This window comes from Crassostrea angulata, chromosome 7 (genome assembly GCF_025612915.1).
Source record: "Crassostrea angulata isolate pt1a10 chromosome 7, ASM2561291v2, whole genome shotgun sequence".
Lineage (NCBI taxonomy): Eukaryota > Metazoa > Mollusca > Bivalvia > Ostreida > Ostreidae > Magallana > Magallana angulata.
Genome location: NC_069117.1, coordinates 9,716,654 through 9,735,953, shown reverse-complemented (window position 1 = coordinate 9,735,953; position 19,300 = coordinate 9,716,654). Strand labels below are relative to the sequence as shown.

Below are 19,300 nucleotides of genomic sequence, written 5' to 3'. Positions count from 1 at the left end.
TCCAGGGTGAAGATCATTTAAGAGGGGGGAATGTTGCTGTCAAACATGTTCAAATACCGGCGCCATGCAGTCAGCTCAGTTTTTATAGTACCTGACTAGAGATTCAGGGGGCCTGGGTTCAAATCCTGGTCTAGTCCATCATTATACCCCCCCCCCTACACCCCCCCCCCCTTGTCCGTCTGTCTGTGTCCATATCTTTCATATGGAGAATTATTGGAAGTTCTTACCTCACACAAAGATTTCTTATGACCAAAGGGTGTGTCATGACCTTGACCCAAGGTCATTTGGGCAAGGTCAAGGTCACCGGCAGAAAAAATACAAAAATTTTTGTCCAGTCCATATCTTTCTTATGGAGAAACATTCGAAGTTCTTAATTCACAAAAAGATTGCTTATGACCAAAGGGTGTGTCCTGACCTTGATCCAAGATCCTTTGGGCAAGGTCACTGGCAGAAAAAATACAAAAATACGTGTCCGGTCGATATCTTTCTTATGGAGAAGCATTGAATGTTCTAACTTCACACAAATATTGCTTAGGACCACAGGGTGTGTCATGACCTTGACCCAAGGTCATTTGGGCAAGGTCAAGGTTACTGGCAGTAAAAGTGCAAAATTCGTGTCCGGTCATTATCTTTCTTATGGAAAAGCATTGAATGTTCTTACTTCACACAAATATTGCTTATGACCAACAGTTTAAAAAAAAATAGAGCAGTTGTTATTTATAGAAAATGGACGGTGGAATAGATTCATCCAATATTTTCTATAATTGGAAAAATACACGCATTATGATTTTTATCTTAGCGGGGGGTATCAATTGTGAGCTTGCTCACAGTACCTCTAGTTATTTCTTCTTTCTAATTACATTTGGTGCCATGACCTGCCGAACTTGGGGTGATCTTCGAAGGCAAAGAGTGCATGAAGATCATTTAAGGAGGGAAAAATGTAGTAATTGCAATGGGGCTATATGGACTGTGGATATCAGCCTGGGTAGTTCATTGGTAGAGCACCTGACTAGAGATGCAGGGGTACCGGGTTCGATTCCCGGTCCAGCCATTGTGTTCAATATACAGATATTTAAATTCATATGCTAATTAATGCTTTTATCCTATTACCGATACATATTTCTACTCTAGTCCGAAATATCTTACGTTTTCCTGGCTTGTAAATATCAAAATCGTTAAAAAAGCCAGGAAAATGTCAGATATTTCGGACAATATTTTTATAACCGTGTAGTGAATACACATGACGCATGCTTCGGTGACAAGAAACGGTACACGTGGAATTCTAAATTTAGCTCCTACATTCCGGAAGTTCCAAATCATCAAAACATGCACGTTAATATAGCATAAATACCTAGAGGATATATGAAAACCTTGCAATAAGGAAGGATTTATGCGATTTTGTTTTTGTTTTTCTATGTAGGCCTAATTTAAATTGGATGTATTTATGGTAATAAGATATCTCATATTCCGGAAAAAAACCGAATTGGTTTTGAATTTAGTCATCATATCGAAAAAGATGAACGAAGCTAAGAGGGAGTAAACCGATAAGCACCAGGAAGATTTCTAGAATACAGACAGACCAAAAAAGGTATGTACCTTGTTAATTACTTGGTCAATATTTTATGTGTATTTGATTTTGGGTGTTCATAGTACCCATACGTCCGAATTTCGTCTGCCGAGTTGTATCAGCACGATCAGCTGCTTAATTTTGTCTCTTATAACTGTCAGCATGGTTACATATCCTACGTTACACTGTGCATTGTAGCTTGTGTACCTAATGCAAAAGCACGGACCAATTTTTAATCATTCAATTTTTCTGTATAGATTCGTTGATTAAACAACTTAACCCATATCATGTGCACCATCCGGTGATGTAGGCTATAACATTAGGTTGCGCTATTTTAATATGCATACAGAAAGATATGAAATGGAGGCATTGGTCCTATAGTTTGCCTTAGGATACTGATTTAGTCACCTTTTAACAAATTTTGATGTAATCCTTTGTAATTTGTTTCGCCAGTCGGAAAACAAAACAAAGTTCAGACCCTCCTATAGATATAGGCTCTCAAGGTATGAGCCCGTCCTATGATATCGCGGTAGTTAAATCATTTTGTGGAAAAATCTATCAATACTGAATATTTCCAAAAACTAATGTTATTGGGGGATTCCTTTATTATATACCCCAGTGATGTTCAGCGTGCCTCTGTTTACTATGTCTAAAAATATCCCGACCTCAAATGTCAATTTCAGCACGTGCTACTATTCGTAAACAGAAATACTGCGATACAATAGAACCCGCGATATGATAGGAAGCTACTATACATGTACCAGTCTCTTCTAATATACCTCCTTATACGAGAATAGAAGTACAATTGGAATCAATAAAAAGGAAAAAATCCAAGACTTCTTCATTGCCAATTTGTCTATTTTTACCCAAAGAAATTAAAATACATGAATGAAATTTTTTTTCTTACTGATCAAGATTGTTTACATCTTTTCTCCATTGAGAAGAACTTTTTTAATGTAACATCCAGGTATATATTTTTGGTGTCTTCTGCTATGCAAAATCCCCATAGACTTTCTATTTTTGATTGTGTATTGAAACCTGAAGCGATAGAGGGGTCATTTCAAAACAGAAAATTTGGACTTTTTTTATTCTTGTGGATGAACTTAGTTTTGGCACAAAGGTATTTATGATTGTCAAAATGTTAAGCAAAAAAAAGTGGAAGCAGAAACTTGGGACATGGTATAGTCATCAGTGGCATTAGAAGGTATTCAACTTTAGGGAGGCAATTTCAGTGGCAGATATAAAAGTTCCTGACTGTGCAGATGGGGAGGTTGCATTGGTGTCTATATAAACCCCGCTTAATTTGTGCTTGATACGTAAATTGTAGAGTTAACATCTTTATGTTTCATTGACCACATTGAAATAGCTTTACTATTTGCCCATCCAATGAACATTGATTCAGAAATGTTGCATCAGTAACAATGCTCATTGTGATCGATTCCCTATCTTACCAGACACTCAGTCTATGATCTGCATTTTCATATCTCTGCTAAAGAAACTAAAGCAGCAGAATTAATTAAGATAGTAGTCAAAATTGTTCGGTTTTCTTGCATCATTTTTCATCATGTTAATATCAGAAGCAATTGCATAATTCAGATATAAATTTTTGCTTTGACATGTTTTGCTATGATTAATTTTGCTAAATACCGTTAAATGCTCTCTCTTTCTCTCTCTATCATAAATCTTTATGCAAGAGACATTTTTAACAAAAAATTAATCAATAAAAGTGTTGATACAAAACACAGAATAGAGCAAATAACTTCAGAGAACACAGATCTGGTGGCACGGAGACTCCTAATGAATAGAGCGAATAAGAGCATCAGAATTTCATGCTGAAAATGTCGAGCAATGTTAAGACCGAATTCATGAATGCCGAATATCGTGATGCTGGTGACACCAGACTTCTAGCTTTCATGGCCAGAATCAGTATTTCATTCTCTTCCTCAGCAGCCACTGAATAACCAGTCAGTAAATCACAGCAAAGATTACAAAGACTGATACAGGTTTGATCCTGGGGATCTCTGCTATTGATTACATGGTATAACCAGTCCTAGTGCCTTTTTCTATATGGGTCTGATTGATTTGATTGTGGGATTAATCTGTAAGAGGATGATTGTATGGAAGAGGAAGGATGCTGGGTTTTATTTTGGGTGTGTTGATTTGAACAATCGTAGGAAATCCTTGGTATCAGGAATTTTGCAATGATGTATGCAGTCAATACACTGATCTATCTTTTGTTTGTACACTGGTTCATTAATAGTTCATAACATGAAAACTGCTTCATTTTCATGGATGAACTTTTAAAGACAAAGTTAATGCCATTATAATGAAGCTTCTTGGCGTAATTGGTGTTATGAACATTGCAATGTACTCAGAAGTCTGTGGAAAGATATTGCAAACATTAATCTATCAATAAGATACAATGGCTTTGTTTTTAAACAAACACTGACTTTGTGCAATTTTATTTTATTGTACTGATAATTGCATAGATATCCATTGATAGCCTCGTATGAGATTGCATTTGCAGAGGAGTATATAATCTTTAAAATATCAATTTAAGACCTGAAGCCAACTTCTGCTTTTGTAAAAGTTATATTTGGTAATTGAGACCTAATTACTTTTGCTGGCTGATGTTTTGAATGCTATTCTACATGTGCATACTCTGTTACATGTTATATACAGGGAACATTTCCCTGGAGTGAAATATTAAGTCAAATCAATGATGATATATTATGGACTGTTTCATTCATAGACCAAAGAGAGGGTAGAATAAGCTAATGTAGGACTCAGTGTCTCAAATACCACTTAACGGCCTGACTGTCACATAATGGCCGATATGGCCTTTAGTTTCAAGGTCATAAGATAGATTACATGTGTAATTTATATGTGAATTTTACCAGTATATTTTGATAATGAAACTTAATGTATGTGTTCATTAATAATGAACTATTATTCATGATATTTTTTTTTCATTATAAATGTTGCTTTAAACATTAATTGATACAATTTCCTCATTGCATTTACAATTAATAAACATTACCAGTAATTGCTCTCCTGAGATAAAATAAAGAATAAAAATCACTTGAAATTTTGATCTGGTTGATGTTGAATAATGCATTGTAATCACTAGAATAGAGTGTTGTCCCATGTCAGAGGGGAATATTTCACCCTGCTGTCTTTAGTGGACATGAAATCAATACCTATATAGTTTGTCAGGATCTATACAATGTTACACACCTCAGTTTGGTCACTTGTGTGTCTGATACCGTTTTCCTCTCCAGATATGTGCAGAGGCACTAGTCATGAAATGAAATGACACTTGGAGGCAAAAAAAGATAGATTTTTGTGAATTGCAGAGAAATTTTGATGTAGGTTTACTGATGTTAAGTGGCATTTAATCAATACACTGCTGCTTTGGCTACAGATTCTTTTGACCCGTTCTTTGGAGCAATCAATGAAAATTTGATGCTTTGTTTGTTTTCAGCTATGTCAATTTTAAAGTTGAGATGAGGACACAGTAATTAAGACCTACATTAACCAGGAAAGATTGAAAATTTTGTGATTGGTTTTACAGATGGCGCTGTCAATGAAGGCGGGGAAGTGTCCGACGGATGAGTTATCCACCACCAATTTTGTCATCGCCTCCCCTCAAGATTTAGATGACAAGAAATGCAGGTCTTTACATTTTGTATTCTGCTATTTTAAAGACATGCCATCTTTTAATGTTGATGATTACTTGGATGTTAAATACATGCATGACAACAGTAAATAAGTGCATTTGAAAATAGAAGTTATATGAAAGATCGTTTTTAATTAAATGTTTGGCTTTTATTTCAGGCATGTGGAAATATACACCTCCCCACACATGAAGTTTGTTTTTTCCGTGAAAAACTGTGATCGCATGCAGAAAGGCTACATGGGTTTCAATTTGATGCAGGTACTGATTTTGGGTATCCAGTGTTATACATTGATATTTACATTTACAAATATGTTTCCTATAGAACATGTAGAATAGCGAAAACGTTCAAAGCTGTTTGAACTTTTTCATGATGTCACAATCATCATAGCAAGTGCTATTAATAGCTTGTCGCTTTGATATCATGAATATAAAATCCTGGTAATTTTAACAATTCTGGACAAGTTGCCTACTGAGTATTTCAAATGTAAATATAAGTAATAAAGAACAATGTTAAAAAGTTCACCGGGATATGAACTTAATAATACGTGATCAAATATTCTAAGAAGCCCTTTGGGGTTCACAAGATTTGATGATGTGACAACCAAAAAAAATTCATATCCTGGTGAACTTTTTAACATTGCTGTTTATTTCTTAATTAAATTGTTAATACTATTGAATTAATGAAAACAATTTTAGTCAGAAAATTGTTTGGTAAAATTATATTCTACTTCTTTAATGACAAAAAATAATGTAATACATAAATTTCTATTTGTCATATTTCTCTTGGAAAATCATTTATGGGTTCCAATTTAATCAAAATTCATTACTGCTGTCCTGTACAAAATTTGATTTGCTATATATTCTTTGGTTCTTTGGTATGATATTTGTTCAGATGAAAATTTTATCATTTGCTTAAAATGAATCTTATCTATAACAAAGGGTTAAGTTGCCTTTAGAGTAATCTTAATAGCAATTACTGGTAAGATAAACATCGAAATAAATTCAAAATATACAGCTAATAATGCTTTAGTTATTGATGATTCAGTGTGTATGGGGACAGAAATTTAGGATGCTTATGTGAGGAAGAATATGTCAGATCCTAGAATTTTTCAAATAATAATAGTTCTATAAAGCGCTAGGCCCCAGTTTTATTTTTATGAATATTTTACATGTATATGCCAAACCATGATTAATTTTAGAATGATTATTTTCTTTCAGAGAAGATGGGCCAATGTTTCATTAAATCAAGATTTGACTGTAAAGTCATTTATGTTCAACCAAAAATCTGACACAATTGGAACTATTGTCTTAGAGGTGGACTTTCTTCAAAAGAAAAAGTAAGCCAATCATGACTGATGTGGAACTTGTTTTTCATGTAAAATATGCAAAGATCTATACATATTCACTTATCAAATTTCTTGATTATGGTATATTATTATTAATAATGTCAATTATGGGTGATTCGTTTACATATGTTTCATCAAATTCACTCATATTGTGGTGTTTACAAATTATTGGCATACATAATTTATCTGCAAAATAGATACATGTATATAAGTAAATTTCTTAATAAAATTCATCTTTTTGTTAATCTGTAGTACAATGTATAATACCTCTTCCTGTACATTAACATTTTCTCTTTTATATAGTGCTAATTTGGATCCACATGACACAGACAAAATGGCAGCTGAGTTTCTGATGCAGTTCAATAACATGGCTTTTACAGAGGGCCAGAGTCTGGCTTTTCAGTTTGCAGACAAAAAACTTCTAGTCATCGCAGTCAAGGAGATTGAAGGTGAATGGACATACCCATATCTAATTTTTTGCATGTCACAATTCAAAAATGGGGAAAATGAATAACATTATTAATTTTCGTCAGTCATTTTTTGCAATTTAAAATGTTTACTATAGAAAATTATACAGGATATAATTTTTGCATGTTCATTAAATTTGGATGAAAATGTGATCGCAAAAAATGCAAAAATTAGATCATTGCAAAAATTACTGGATCTATCACACTTTACATTAACTTGGCTTAGCCACATCTGATTGTGTTTTATAATTTCTACCTTTGCTATTCTCGCTAAACATTTGTAAGCAAATGTTTGTTTTTACAATCAATATACACTTGTCTTCATCAGTATTTATAACTTCAAAAAATAATTACATGACGCAAAAGTACTTCTGACAAAGATAAAGGATTGTCATTGTAGTTCAACCCCTTAATGTCAACTGTTTTACTGTTTTGTTTGGGAGAGAGTCAGAAATGTATTTTTTAATGATTTTTGCTATATTTTACAGTAATTGACTTCACCAGAATGAAGGATGGTAGTGGGACCACAAAGAGAGTAAATATTGGAAGTTTTATATCCTTAAGATGATCTTGATTGCAAAAATATGCATTAACCTATTGTTTTACTTGTACTGTGCATATAGGGTGATGTTTTATTATTTAACAGTCTCAGCTGGGTTTGCTGACCCCCAATACTACAGTAGTATTTGAGAAGTCCGATGCCTCCACAATCAACTTAACAGGAAAATCCAAAAGGTGAGGGTTCTGTGTCAGTAATGGCACTGTGAGAGCAAAACAATAAGGATAGTGTGAATATAGTGCTGTATCTCTTTTTAATGTTGTTCATCATACAAAAAAATATTATACCAAAAAAAAATTAATTGAAATTAAACCATATTTTTTATTAAGCTCTTAAAGTGATAATCAGATAAAGAATAATTTTTTTGTTCGTAAATTAAAAAAAAAATGATCAATTCGAATACTATTGAGAGATATTCAAGTTATACTTATCATATATATCTACACATGTTTCTTGTATAAACTGTTGTACACTGTACATGTAACTGTTTCAGTAAGCAAGCTTTCACCTCCATCATTAACCCAGACTGGGATTTCAACAAGATGGGAATAGGCGGTCTAGACAACGAATTTTCAGCCATTTTCAGGAGAGCTTTTGCCTCTCGAGTTTTTCCTCCTGAAGTAATTGAACAGTTAGGTAAGTTCAAAAATATAGTCAACAGAGTTCTTCCTATATATATATATCTATTTTCCTACAAAAGAAATTGTCAGCTGATGGTACTATCAACACAAGTATAGTGGTATATAAAAAAAATAAATGTATTACCTAAAGATTGAGTAACAAACTGTTTGACTTTCACTCACAATGCAATGATTTCAGGAATGAAGCATGTGAAAGGAATTCTTCTGTTTGGTCCACCAGGAACTGGAAAAACTCTGATGGCCAGGTATAAATCATCCCCACTGAATATACAGTTAAACATGCTTATTACGAGAGGGAATGGAGATTTTCCTTCACTATAAGCATAATTCCTTATATCCGTCAAGTTTACAAAATGTAATTAAGCCATGGGGAATGAAAATCCCTACGCTCTGTAAGCATTGATTCATTATAAGCATGTTTGCCTTTGATAAGAAAAAGAGAGGTTACCATTGCTACTTACCAGTAGTATTATGCCCAGACATTATTTCTTTTTCTTTTTTTATAATGGAACCTGTATTTCTTTATGCATACAGACAAATTGGAAAAATGTTGAATGCCAGAGAACCCAAGATTATCAATGGTCCACAGATTCTGGATAAATATGTAGGAGAGTCAGAGAAAAATATTAGGATGCTGTTTGCTGAGGCTGAGGAAGAGGAGCAAAGGGTATGGCTATGAGTCAGTCATTAGATTTAAGAAACCAAAAATTCAAATTTGTTGTATTTGTATTATACTTCATTAATTAACTTAATAAGATTATGGAGTTCTTTAAATCATTATGTTGACTAGTTGTGGTTGTAATCTGTTGCAGTGCGGGCCTCACAGTGGTCTACACATCATCATCTTTGACGAGATCGACGCCATTTGTAAATCCAGAGGATCAGTGGTAAGTCGCTTGAAAATCTGATGTTCTTCGAAGTCCAAAATGCTCCTCAATATTAATTTTTCTTAACATGCTTGAAATTTTGAGCTTTTGATTTTAAAAAGGAACATCATATATTTTGTTGTTGTGCAGGCTGGTAACACAGGGGTTCATGACACAGTGGTCAATCAGCTGTTGTCAAAGATTGATGGTGTGAATCAGCTGAACAACATCCTTGTCATAGGTAAACCGTAGCAATAGAGTACCCACAAATAAAAGACACAGACATGTACATTCTTGTATTATTAGACTTCCATACTGGAATGAATTAAACACCATTGTAAACTGAACAATTTTCAAACAGCAAACATTTTATTTTTAATATCTGTACAGAAGTGAAAAATGTAAATCACTATAATAAACCAATAGTTAAAGATTAAAAGCTAATTTAAGAACTGGGATTGGTAGTTGCAGGAACCATATATGACACAAGAATCCGCTCATTACAAGTATAACTTGTCTGAGGAAACATTTTACTTTATGAACAGTTTTAATAGTGAGTTTTTGGTTTTTTTGAAGAGGGGAGAGAAAATAAACATGATGGTTGACTTTTATAAGCATAATTTACTTTAAGGAATGACAAACAGAAAAGACATGATTGATGAAGCTCTGTTACGTCCTGGAAGATTAGAAGTCCAAATGGAAATAGGTTTGTAACCATCATGTGTGTAGCATACATGTACATGTATTTTATGTAACAGTATACAGTTGTTGACTGGGGTCGAGGGCAGCAGTTGATCTGTCGGACCGGCTCGCAAACTGTTGCCCAAGGCCGAATCAATAAGACTTTTTTGTGGAATGTGACGTCACTGGTCAACAGTCTTTTTTAACAGTCGATATTAACAGTTCCAATCTAACAGTTCCATTCCAACAGTCAAAATGCCGGACTTTTTTTTGGATAGAGTTATATAGTAACTGTTTTACAGGGTATAACAATATTTGTTGTTTTTTTGTTCAAATTAAATGTAATTGAGATAGTTAGATACATGTAGGATTGTCGTTAAGAAAAACATTTTTGTTATGAATGCAATCTCTGTGCTCTGTTTGTTATTGATTAAGGAATGGTATTGAAACAAGATTACCTGTAGTATTTTTAGTAAATAGAAAAACTAAACTGGAGCTCTAAGCTCACATTTTGTCAGAAGCTCTAAAATAAATTTTAACATTGCTCCTTCTTTCAACAGAATTGTATTTCTAGAACACATCTTGTTTTTCTGCAGGTTTACCAGATGAAAAAGGAAGGCTCCAAATCTTAAACATTCACACTCACATAATGAAAGAGAATGGCAAGCTAGCACCTGATGTTGATATTGAGGAGTTAGCGGCCCTCACAAAGAACTTTAGTGGGGCAGAGATTGAGGGCTTGGTGAAGGCCGCCCAATCTACAGCCATGAACCGACTGATCAAAGCCACAAACAAAGTGGAAGTGGACCCTGACGCCGTGGAGAAACTGCTGATCACACGGAAGGACTTCATACATGCACTGGAATATGACTGTACTCCTGTAAGTATTGGGGAAGAATTCAGAGGCTCAAGCATGTAAGAAAATTAATACATAAAAGGTACATGACCTGTTTTTTTCTGTTTTATTTTTGTTTTTAAATTAGTTTGAATTTTAGCTTTTTATTCAAATTAATTTCCAAAGCATCTTTGTTGACTGTATTAGGAAAAGTGTTGATACAGTGTATATTCTGTCTTGAGTGTGAAGAATAAAAACCTGTATTTCAAATTTCAGGCGTTTGGAAGTAGTAAGGATGAGTTTGAGAAGTACATAGCCAATGGGATCATCACCTGGGGGGACCCTGTCCACCGAGTGTTAGAGGATGGGGATCTGTTGATATCCCAGGCCAAGACCAGCACCACTACACCTCTAGTCACTGTGCTTGTAGAAGGTGGGGCCCATAGGCTTATTGCTTTTATTGTTATATTTGTGTTTCAAGTCGTTTACTATATTTCTGTTAAAGAAACAGACCACTTCTGTTATACATGTCAATCAATCAGATGTGCATTTCATAACAATGAAAATAAGATGTATTGTCCTGTGGAACTGTATACAGGTGTCATGTTCCATGGGAGTTTAAAGAAAAAGTATCTGATATTTTTAATGACTACATATTGTAATTGAAGTTCCTCCACCCTTTATGAAAACTTTCAAGGGATGTTTTTCCTTTAAATCATTTCACCTCAAAATTTAACACTTGTGGACTGGTATTATGGAGGAGTGTTATAATTTTAGGTCCACCCAACAGTGGCAAAACGTCCTTGGCAGCACAGATAGCCAAAAACTCTGACTTCCCCTTCATCAAGGTCATCAGTCCGGAGAACATGATCGGCTTCACTGAGCCGGCAAAGTGTCAGGCCATCAAAAAGGTAATGTATATCACTGTGTGGATGAATAGGAAAATACTCATATATAAATTACTCTGACAGTTGCCATTGTAAAAGATTTATTCATTATCAATAAATATAATTAGTATTTTATATCTTTATTACCGGTATATCAACCCGTTGAGCAATTGTCATCAACACTCCAATAGATACATGTATGATGAACCATATTTACTATCAAATGACAGAGGTTTATTATTGAATTTTAGATGGTAAGTTGTGGTTTTAATATTGTATAATAAATCTTCTTTCTTGCTTTGACCTGTGCTCTGGTACTTGTTGTTGTAGATGTTTGATGATGCTTACAAGTCTCCCCTTAGCTGTATCATCGTTGATGACATAGAACGGTTGCTAGGTTTGTATATGTCATATTGTGGTATACTGTGTGCAATTACAGTAGATCCTCATTTATCTGGATACCTTAAGTCCCACCCAGTTGGTAAAGATTAATGAGGCATGACTTACTTATGTTAAAATAATTTACCTGTACATCATATTTCATAATCAGTTTCTTCTGTAAAATTTAATAAGAGACGGAACATCTGCATTACTGAGTGACATTTAGATCGAAGCCCTGTTTGAATAAAGATAATGATAATGCAATTGATTATCATGGCTTTGTTTTGGTTGTTTCAGACTATGTACCTATTGGACCTCGATTTTCCAATCTAGTTCTGCAAGCCCTGTTGGTTTTACTCAAGAAAACTCCACCTAAGGTACTTTTGAATTTTCCTTTCATTAATATGATTAAATTTGATACAGCAAAACTTGTTTAAAGTGAATTTAAAGGGACCATGGAAAAAATTTGTTATAGCCGTAATTGGATATATGTTTATAACAAATTCGCAAGAAATGTTATAGCGAATTTGTTATGAAATAATCAGCTGACAGTACTTCAAACTATAATAGGTTATAAAATCGATATCATAACCATTTACAAAAAATGTAAATATAACTTTTCACTTATACTTTTTTTTAAAAAATTCTAAATAATATTTGAATTTGATTATTTTATATATGCATCTTAAAATTTCATATATCTTCAGTGAAATTTATAATGGAAAAGATTTCTTATGTAAATGATAAAATATGTTAAAATTTTGGCAGCGGGTATCTTTGTTATAGCTTTATATTTGTTTTAGCCATGTTTGTTATATATGGGAGTTTTCTACAGGTTTATATAAGAACTTTGCCTGGACATGAATGAAAATTAGTTACAGCCATAAAATTGCAATATCCGTGTTCGTTATATTCGAGTTTAGTTGTAGTTTGTATTTGTAATGAAGGATAGTTAAAAAAATTATTTTTGAAGAACCAGTGATAAATAATTAATTAATGCATATAGACTGCAATAAAAAAGTTGTTTTATTAATGATAAGGGTCGCAAACTCTTGGTGATTGGAACATCCAGCAGAAAAGATGTTCTACAGGAGATGGATATGGCACAGATCTTTGGAACAATTACACACGCCTCCAACATCTCCACCAATGACCATCTAATGGCAGTCTTAGAAAATGTGGATGCTTTCAACAGCAATGAGCTGGAAATTATCAGAAAGAAAACTGCAGGAAAAAGGTATATTACTTTAGGGATCTACCTATTGTTGAACCAGTACATGTTATTTTGGATGTTGAAGTGAGGACTTATAGTTTATACCAAAGACCTTCATTGGCTGTAATTGTTTTACATGCAGGTAATCTAACTGATAATGGCTGGTATGGTAAAGTGTATACTAGTTTGTTTTTTGTTCATCCTTCCATACTTCATTTTCTATTTTAATCTTTCACACAGGTTGTGGATCGGTATCAAGAAACTGCTAGTTCTCATTGAAATGGCCAGACAGGTAACTGCTTGCATCCATTTTGTGTTTAAAAATGTTTGAATACGTGATTTTATACACAACTTGACAGATTTAATTGGAGTCTGACAGTCATCATTTTGTGAACATCTACAAAATTGGGAACATCTTGGGATCTCGTTTTCATTCAGTCTTATTTAATTCACTGAACATCATCATCACAAGTTAAAAAAATATATACTGTACATATGAAATACCTTACTAAAGTGTTATCAACTATAAGCTTGGACAAATATAAAATTACACGACAATTGCACACATACAATAGTGTGTTTTAAGTGACTTAAATAGAGGTTTTTACTCTGATTACATCTCTGCTTTGCTGCTTTAAAGAAACTATAGTCTTAAAGATTCCTTTACCAGAGTATATTATCTTTGATGATTTTCTTCACCTTTCAATTATTGTGTTTGTAGATTGATGAATCGCACAGAATCCCCAAGTTTTTGTGTGTTCTAGAAGAGGAGGGTGGATTAGAAATGTAGAATGTAGAAGTCATTAAAAAGTGTGAACTTGTAACCTGTTCTGTTGACTAGTGTTTTTGTACTATTGACTAAGGTACTGTAGTGCAGACTATTGTACTTGTGCTTGCTGTGGTACGGTACTACTGAGTATTGTACTATTGACTATGATACTGGTACTGTACTATGGATTATTGTTCTGTACTTTTGAAGTCATGTAATGATTGTAATGGAAGTTAGTATGTTGTTATCTATCATTGTATAGTTTTAATTTAATTTATAGAGATTAAGAGGAACTTATTGTACAATTTATTTACATTCCATTTTGTTACCTGTAAACTCATTTTGACATCATATTTTTATAGAGGCTTTATCTCCCCTCCCCATATTAACAGTTAAGTGAATATATTAAAATTGAATTTTCTGTCAAACCCATTATCAACATGGGTTTTTAAAAAATGATTCAAGATGGGATTTAGTGTTTTAAAATTAGGTAGGCTAAAACATCTGTAAGTTTGTATGTTTTAAAAATTTTATTGTCTCAGAAACCCAGGTTCTTGTCTCAGCTTCAGAGGAAGAGAAGCAGAAAACCCAGCTTAAAAAATCACTGCTTCACAACGCAAAACAAAGGTTAATTAATATGTAATTATCAATGTATAATCCTAGTCAAACCAAACTGATTTGTTGGGAATGTTAAGTTTTTAGTGTTCCTCAACATTTATTGTGATATATCAATCTGCAACCTGCTTTGAATAAGGATAGACATGAAGTTAGTTTAAATCATATATAATATTTTGTATAAATGTAAGTTGAACTTGTATATGAAGAAGGAATGCATATTTGATTGAGCAGAATACTCTTTTGCAAGTTTCATCATTTAGAGATGAAAAAAGCAAAGTTCATTGGAGTGTGCAATGTCAAATATAATGGTTTTTTTTTTTATTTTAAAGGAGTTGTAGAATTATAGGAAATTCGGGTTGTCAGACTGTAGAACTTAAGTTCTATCCCTACCGAAACTGTATATTTATTGCACATAAAAAAGCTGTGCACAGTTTTGAACTTATTAAAATTATTTAGGAATATATTAAGTAAAGATTTTAAAAAGCAAAATAATGTATGGATTGACTTGTACCTCTACGGTCTGTCAGCCTCAATTTCTCGTAGAGCTACTGTAACAGTTTTGCAGCTATAATGTACATTTGTAATTCATTACTATATTTACTCATGCTTAAGTTTTTGTTGTCCATTGTACACAAAAAGAAATTATGATCATTCCATACAGTAAAATTATGCACAACAAAACTTCACTTTAGTTCTGAGAGGAGTTAGGGTAGGATGGATTTTTTTCTGCACATAAAATAGAATCATTAATTGTTGAACGTAATTCTATCCTCCTGAACCCAGTGTAGGATTACAGCTACATGTATTACGTTGTTTAATACCTCTGAACAATGATACAATTAAAAATTATAACAATAATTGGTGCATTGATTCATTTTTAGCTCACCTGAGCTGAAAGCTCAAGTGAGCTATTCTGATCACATTTTGTCTGTCGTCCGTCTGTCCGTCTGTCCGTCTGTCTGTAAACTTTTCACATTTTCAACATCTTCTCAAGAACCACTGGGCCAATTTCAACCAAACTTGGCACAAAGCATCCTTAGCCTAAGGGGATTTAAAGTTGTGAAAATTAAGGACCACACCCTTTTGCAAAGGGAGATAATTAGGAATTTATGAAAAATTTCGAGAAATTTTCAAAAATCTTCTTCTCATGAACCATAAGACCAGGGAAGCTGAAACTTCTGTGGAAGCATCCTCTGGTAGTGTAGATTTGAATTTGTGAAATTCATGACCCCCGGGGGTAGGGTGGGGCCACAATGGGGGGTCAAAGTTTTACATAGGAATATACAGAGTAAATCTTTAAAAATCTTCTTCCCATGAACCATAAGACCAGGAAAGCTGAAATTTGTGTGGAAGCATCCTCAGGTAGTGTAGATGCTAATTTGTGAAATTCATGACCCCCGGGGGTAGGGTAGGGCCACAATGGGGGGTCGAAATTTAACATAGGAATATATAGAGTAAATCTTTAAAAATCTTCTTCTCATGAACCATAAGACCAGGAAAGCTGAAACTTGTGTGGAAGCATCCTCAGGTAGTGAAGATTCATAGTTGTGAAATTCATGACCCCCGGGGGTAGGGTGGGGCCACAATGGGGGGTCGAAGTTTTACATAGGAATATACAGAGTAAATCTTTAAAAATCTTCTTCTCATGAACCATAAGACCAGGAAAGCTGAAACTTGTGTGGAAGCATCCTCAGGTAGTGTAGATTCATAGTTGTGAAAATCATAACCCCCGAGGGTAGGCTGGGGCCTTAATGGGTGGTCGAAATTTAAACATAGGAATATATAGAGTAAATCTTTAAAAATCTTTTTCTCAGAAACTAATTAGCCTGAAAAGCTGAAACTTGACTGGAAGCATCTTCAGGTAGTGTAGATTCAAAGTTGTGAAAATCATGACCTCCGGGGGTAGGGTGGGGCCACAATGGGGGGGTCGAAGTTTTACATAGGAATATATAGAGTAAATCTTTAAAAATCTTCTTCTCAGAAACTAATCAGCCAGGAAAGCTGAAACTTGTGGGGAAGCATCCTCTGGTAGTGTAGATTCAAAGTTGTGAAAATCATGATCCCCGGGGGTAGGGTGGGGCCACAATGGGTGGTCGAAGTTTTACATAGGAATATATAGAGTAAATCTTTAAAAATCTTCTTCTCAGAAATTAATCAGCCAGGAAAGCTGAAACTTGTGTGGAAGCATCCTCAGGTAGTGTAGATTCTAATTTGTGAAAATCATGATCCCCGGGAGTAGGGTGGGGCCACAATGGGGTGTTGAAGTTTAACATAGGAATATATAAAGTAAATCTTTAAAAATCTTCTTCTCAGAAACTAATCAGCCAGGAAAGCTGAAACTTGTGTGGAAGCATCCTCAGGTAGTGTACATACAAAGTTGTGAAAATCATGATCCCCGGGGTAGGATGGGGCCACAATGGGGTGTCGAAGTTTTACATAGGAATATATAGAGTAAATCTTTAAAAATCTTCTTCTCAGAAACTAATCAGCCAGATGATTCTTTATAATTGTTAAGACTTTGGCCCCAGGACAATTCTTTGGCCTCACAAGAAGTTCAGAGTTTGATGTACGTTTATATCCCATATATAAACAATTGTTAAGGATCTTTTTGAGAACTGCAATACTCAACATATGATATGACTATAAAATCATCCTGTTAGAAAAGGGACAAATGATTATAAACATAAGAATATCCAGGGGAAAATGGATTTTATTTATACAGGATCTACATGTATTATTGTACATTGTCCAGATAGTTTGTATTATGACTCCATTAAGCTGATTTTATCATACCTATTTTTCCTCAGGTGAGCGATGTGGCCCATGGGCCTCTTGTTTATTATAAATCTAGAAACTTTGTGAATTGAAAGTCTGTTTTTTGCCCTTTAAAGGGGCATGGTCACGAGTTTGGTCAAAAATTATTTTTTCGATTTTAATATTCAAAATGCTTCATTGAGGCATGTTTAATAGGCAACCAAAATTTGAGTGTCATTTGCAGAGTTATAAGCGAATTACAGAGCTTAGAATTCTTCGCTATGCAAACAACGACTTTGTTTACATTTTGAATGTTGATGTGAAAATTCCAGTTTTAGACTTAAAGTGAATGTGTTAATCGTTAGGAACTGTTTATTTATGCTTAAAATGAATAATAAGATAAACACACCTGCTTGAAATTTTTTTTTACTGGTATATTGATCCTATGTAAACAAAAACAGGGCACGAGCCTTGTTTTCATGACAAAGAATTGTGAGCCCTGTATCCTGCATAAAACTCAACGACTGGCACCCAAATTTCATTTGATCATTAGAAATGCATTCCTAAAGCATTGCAAATAATAAAAACAGAAAAATGAAATTTGACCAAAATCGTGACCATGCCCCTTTAATGATGTACGTCATACAGTGTCATAGGAATGTCAATCGAACACGGGTAGTGCCATCGTGGATTGTGGTCAAAAAGTAAATGTACATGTACTTCAAATATATATTACCTTACATACTTGATATTGAGTGTGATGGATTAGTTACATTAATTACAACAAATAGTGAAAGATTATCTACAGTCGCAGCTCAAAGTAATAGTGTTCTCATTTTTCCTTCAATTCAAACACGATGATTCCACCGCATCCCAATCCAGCCCAGATTCTATTGGAGTGGTCTCTATAGATAGATTTTATCTCAATCCTGGCCTTTCTTGGGCCATGAATTAGAAAAGTCTTTATCATTTCTCCATTTTGTGACCTTACATGCATCTTGGATTTATTTTCTTCGGCAACCAACAAGTTGCCATATTGATCTGAACCCATGTCTATTCCATGATACACTTCTGGTATAAAAACGGTCTTGATCTGTAGACTAGATGTAATTTCGTACATTACAAAATGGCCGGTGTACAGAACCCAAACAGTCTCTTTGGAAATTTGATGAACCCGTATAGGGTATTGTTCGCACTGGTTAACTTGTGAGTGATACATCAAGGGGACTCCGATAGGTGACAGGAGGGCCAGTACATATCTACCTCCCTGAAGGCAAACCCAAACAGTTTGGTCCTCAGTAACATGTATCCCGTAAACTCGAACTCCCTTAGATCCAAAATCGCAGAACGTTTCGAAAGAAGACCCGTCGTTAATGCACAGGACTTTGTTTGCTGCTGAGATGAGTACTTTGTCGCCCATGACATCAATACTCCTTGCGTACTTTGACATCTCTGTAAATTGTACAGGTATGCCAATGCTCATGACAACCTTCCCGTCGATAGTCAACTTAATTAGCCGGTCAAAGGTATACAGCCAGACGTGTTGGTCCCTTGTGACACAAATACTGTAGATGGTTCCCGTCATCGTTTCCAGATAAGCTTTCAATTCTAATTTGTAATCCTTCTTGGCTTTGTCATGTTCGTGGGTTTGGAAACAGTCAATGCACACACTTTTCTTGCAGGCTTCGCAGACATTTGTTAGACTATTATCAGACTCGCACAAATCACAACCGCTCATGGCAGCTTGGACCGATGAAGAAGTTGCCATGATCCCCGTCCAATTGAATTGAAATTGGCTTGTTGCTTTCACTTGTTTTTTATTGTTTTTTATTTTAAGGTTTGCAAGTACTTATATGACACTTGATACATTGATGCGTTGTAATCATTTATTAGTAAGTGGAATCCCGACTCACGATTAGTTAGTGGAATCCCGTCAGTGAGTCATAGAATAGGGGGAAAGGGACGGCCAAACCCAAGAAGGAAGTAAGAAAATTGGTTAACCCCTGATCACGTGGTTTATATTCTCCCTCACTCCGT

At 34.4% G+C, this 19,300-nt stretch overlaps 1 protein-coding gene across 1 annotated transcript; it reads left to right on the top strand.

Annotated features, from left to right (window-relative positions):
* The first annotated feature begins 1,431 nt into the window (after positions 1–1,431).
* On the top strand, positions 1,432–15,367 carry LOC128192127 (vesicle-fusing ATPase 1-like). The gene is made up of 21 exons (XM_052864602.1): positions 1,432–1,588; positions 5,142–5,242; positions 5,405–5,504; positions 6,465–6,583; positions 6,896–7,041; positions 7,548–7,594; positions 7,706–7,794; positions 8,112–8,254; positions 8,438–8,504; positions 8,794–8,926; positions 9,072–9,146; positions 9,276–9,366; positions 9,757–9,831; positions 10,403–10,686; positions 10,918–11,074; positions 11,419–11,552; positions 11,859–11,925; positions 12,207–12,286; positions 12,950–13,146; positions 13,363–13,414; positions 13,844–15,367. Exons 2-21 carry the CDS (start codon positions 5,142–5,144, stop codon positions 13,910–13,912), a joined length of 2,226 nt encoding a protein of 741 aa, XP_052720562.1. The 5' UTR covers positions 1,432–1,588; the 3' UTR covers positions 13,913–15,367.
* The last annotated feature ends 3,933 nt before the right edge of the window (positions 15,368–19,300 follow it).

Coding starts and splice junctions, on each gene's coding strand:
- LOC128192127 (XM_052864602.1), top strand. CDS start 5,142: ATGGCGCTGTCAATGAAGGCGGGGAAGTGTCCGACGGATGAGTTATCC. Junction 8,505..8,793: donor GGAAAAACTCTGATGGCCAG/GTATAAATCATC, acceptor TTATGCATACAG/ACAAATTGGAAAAATGTTGA. Junction 9,832..10,402: donor AGAAGTCCAAATGGAAATAG/GTTTGTAACCAT, acceptor GTTTTTCTGCAG/GTTTACCAGATGAAAAAGGA.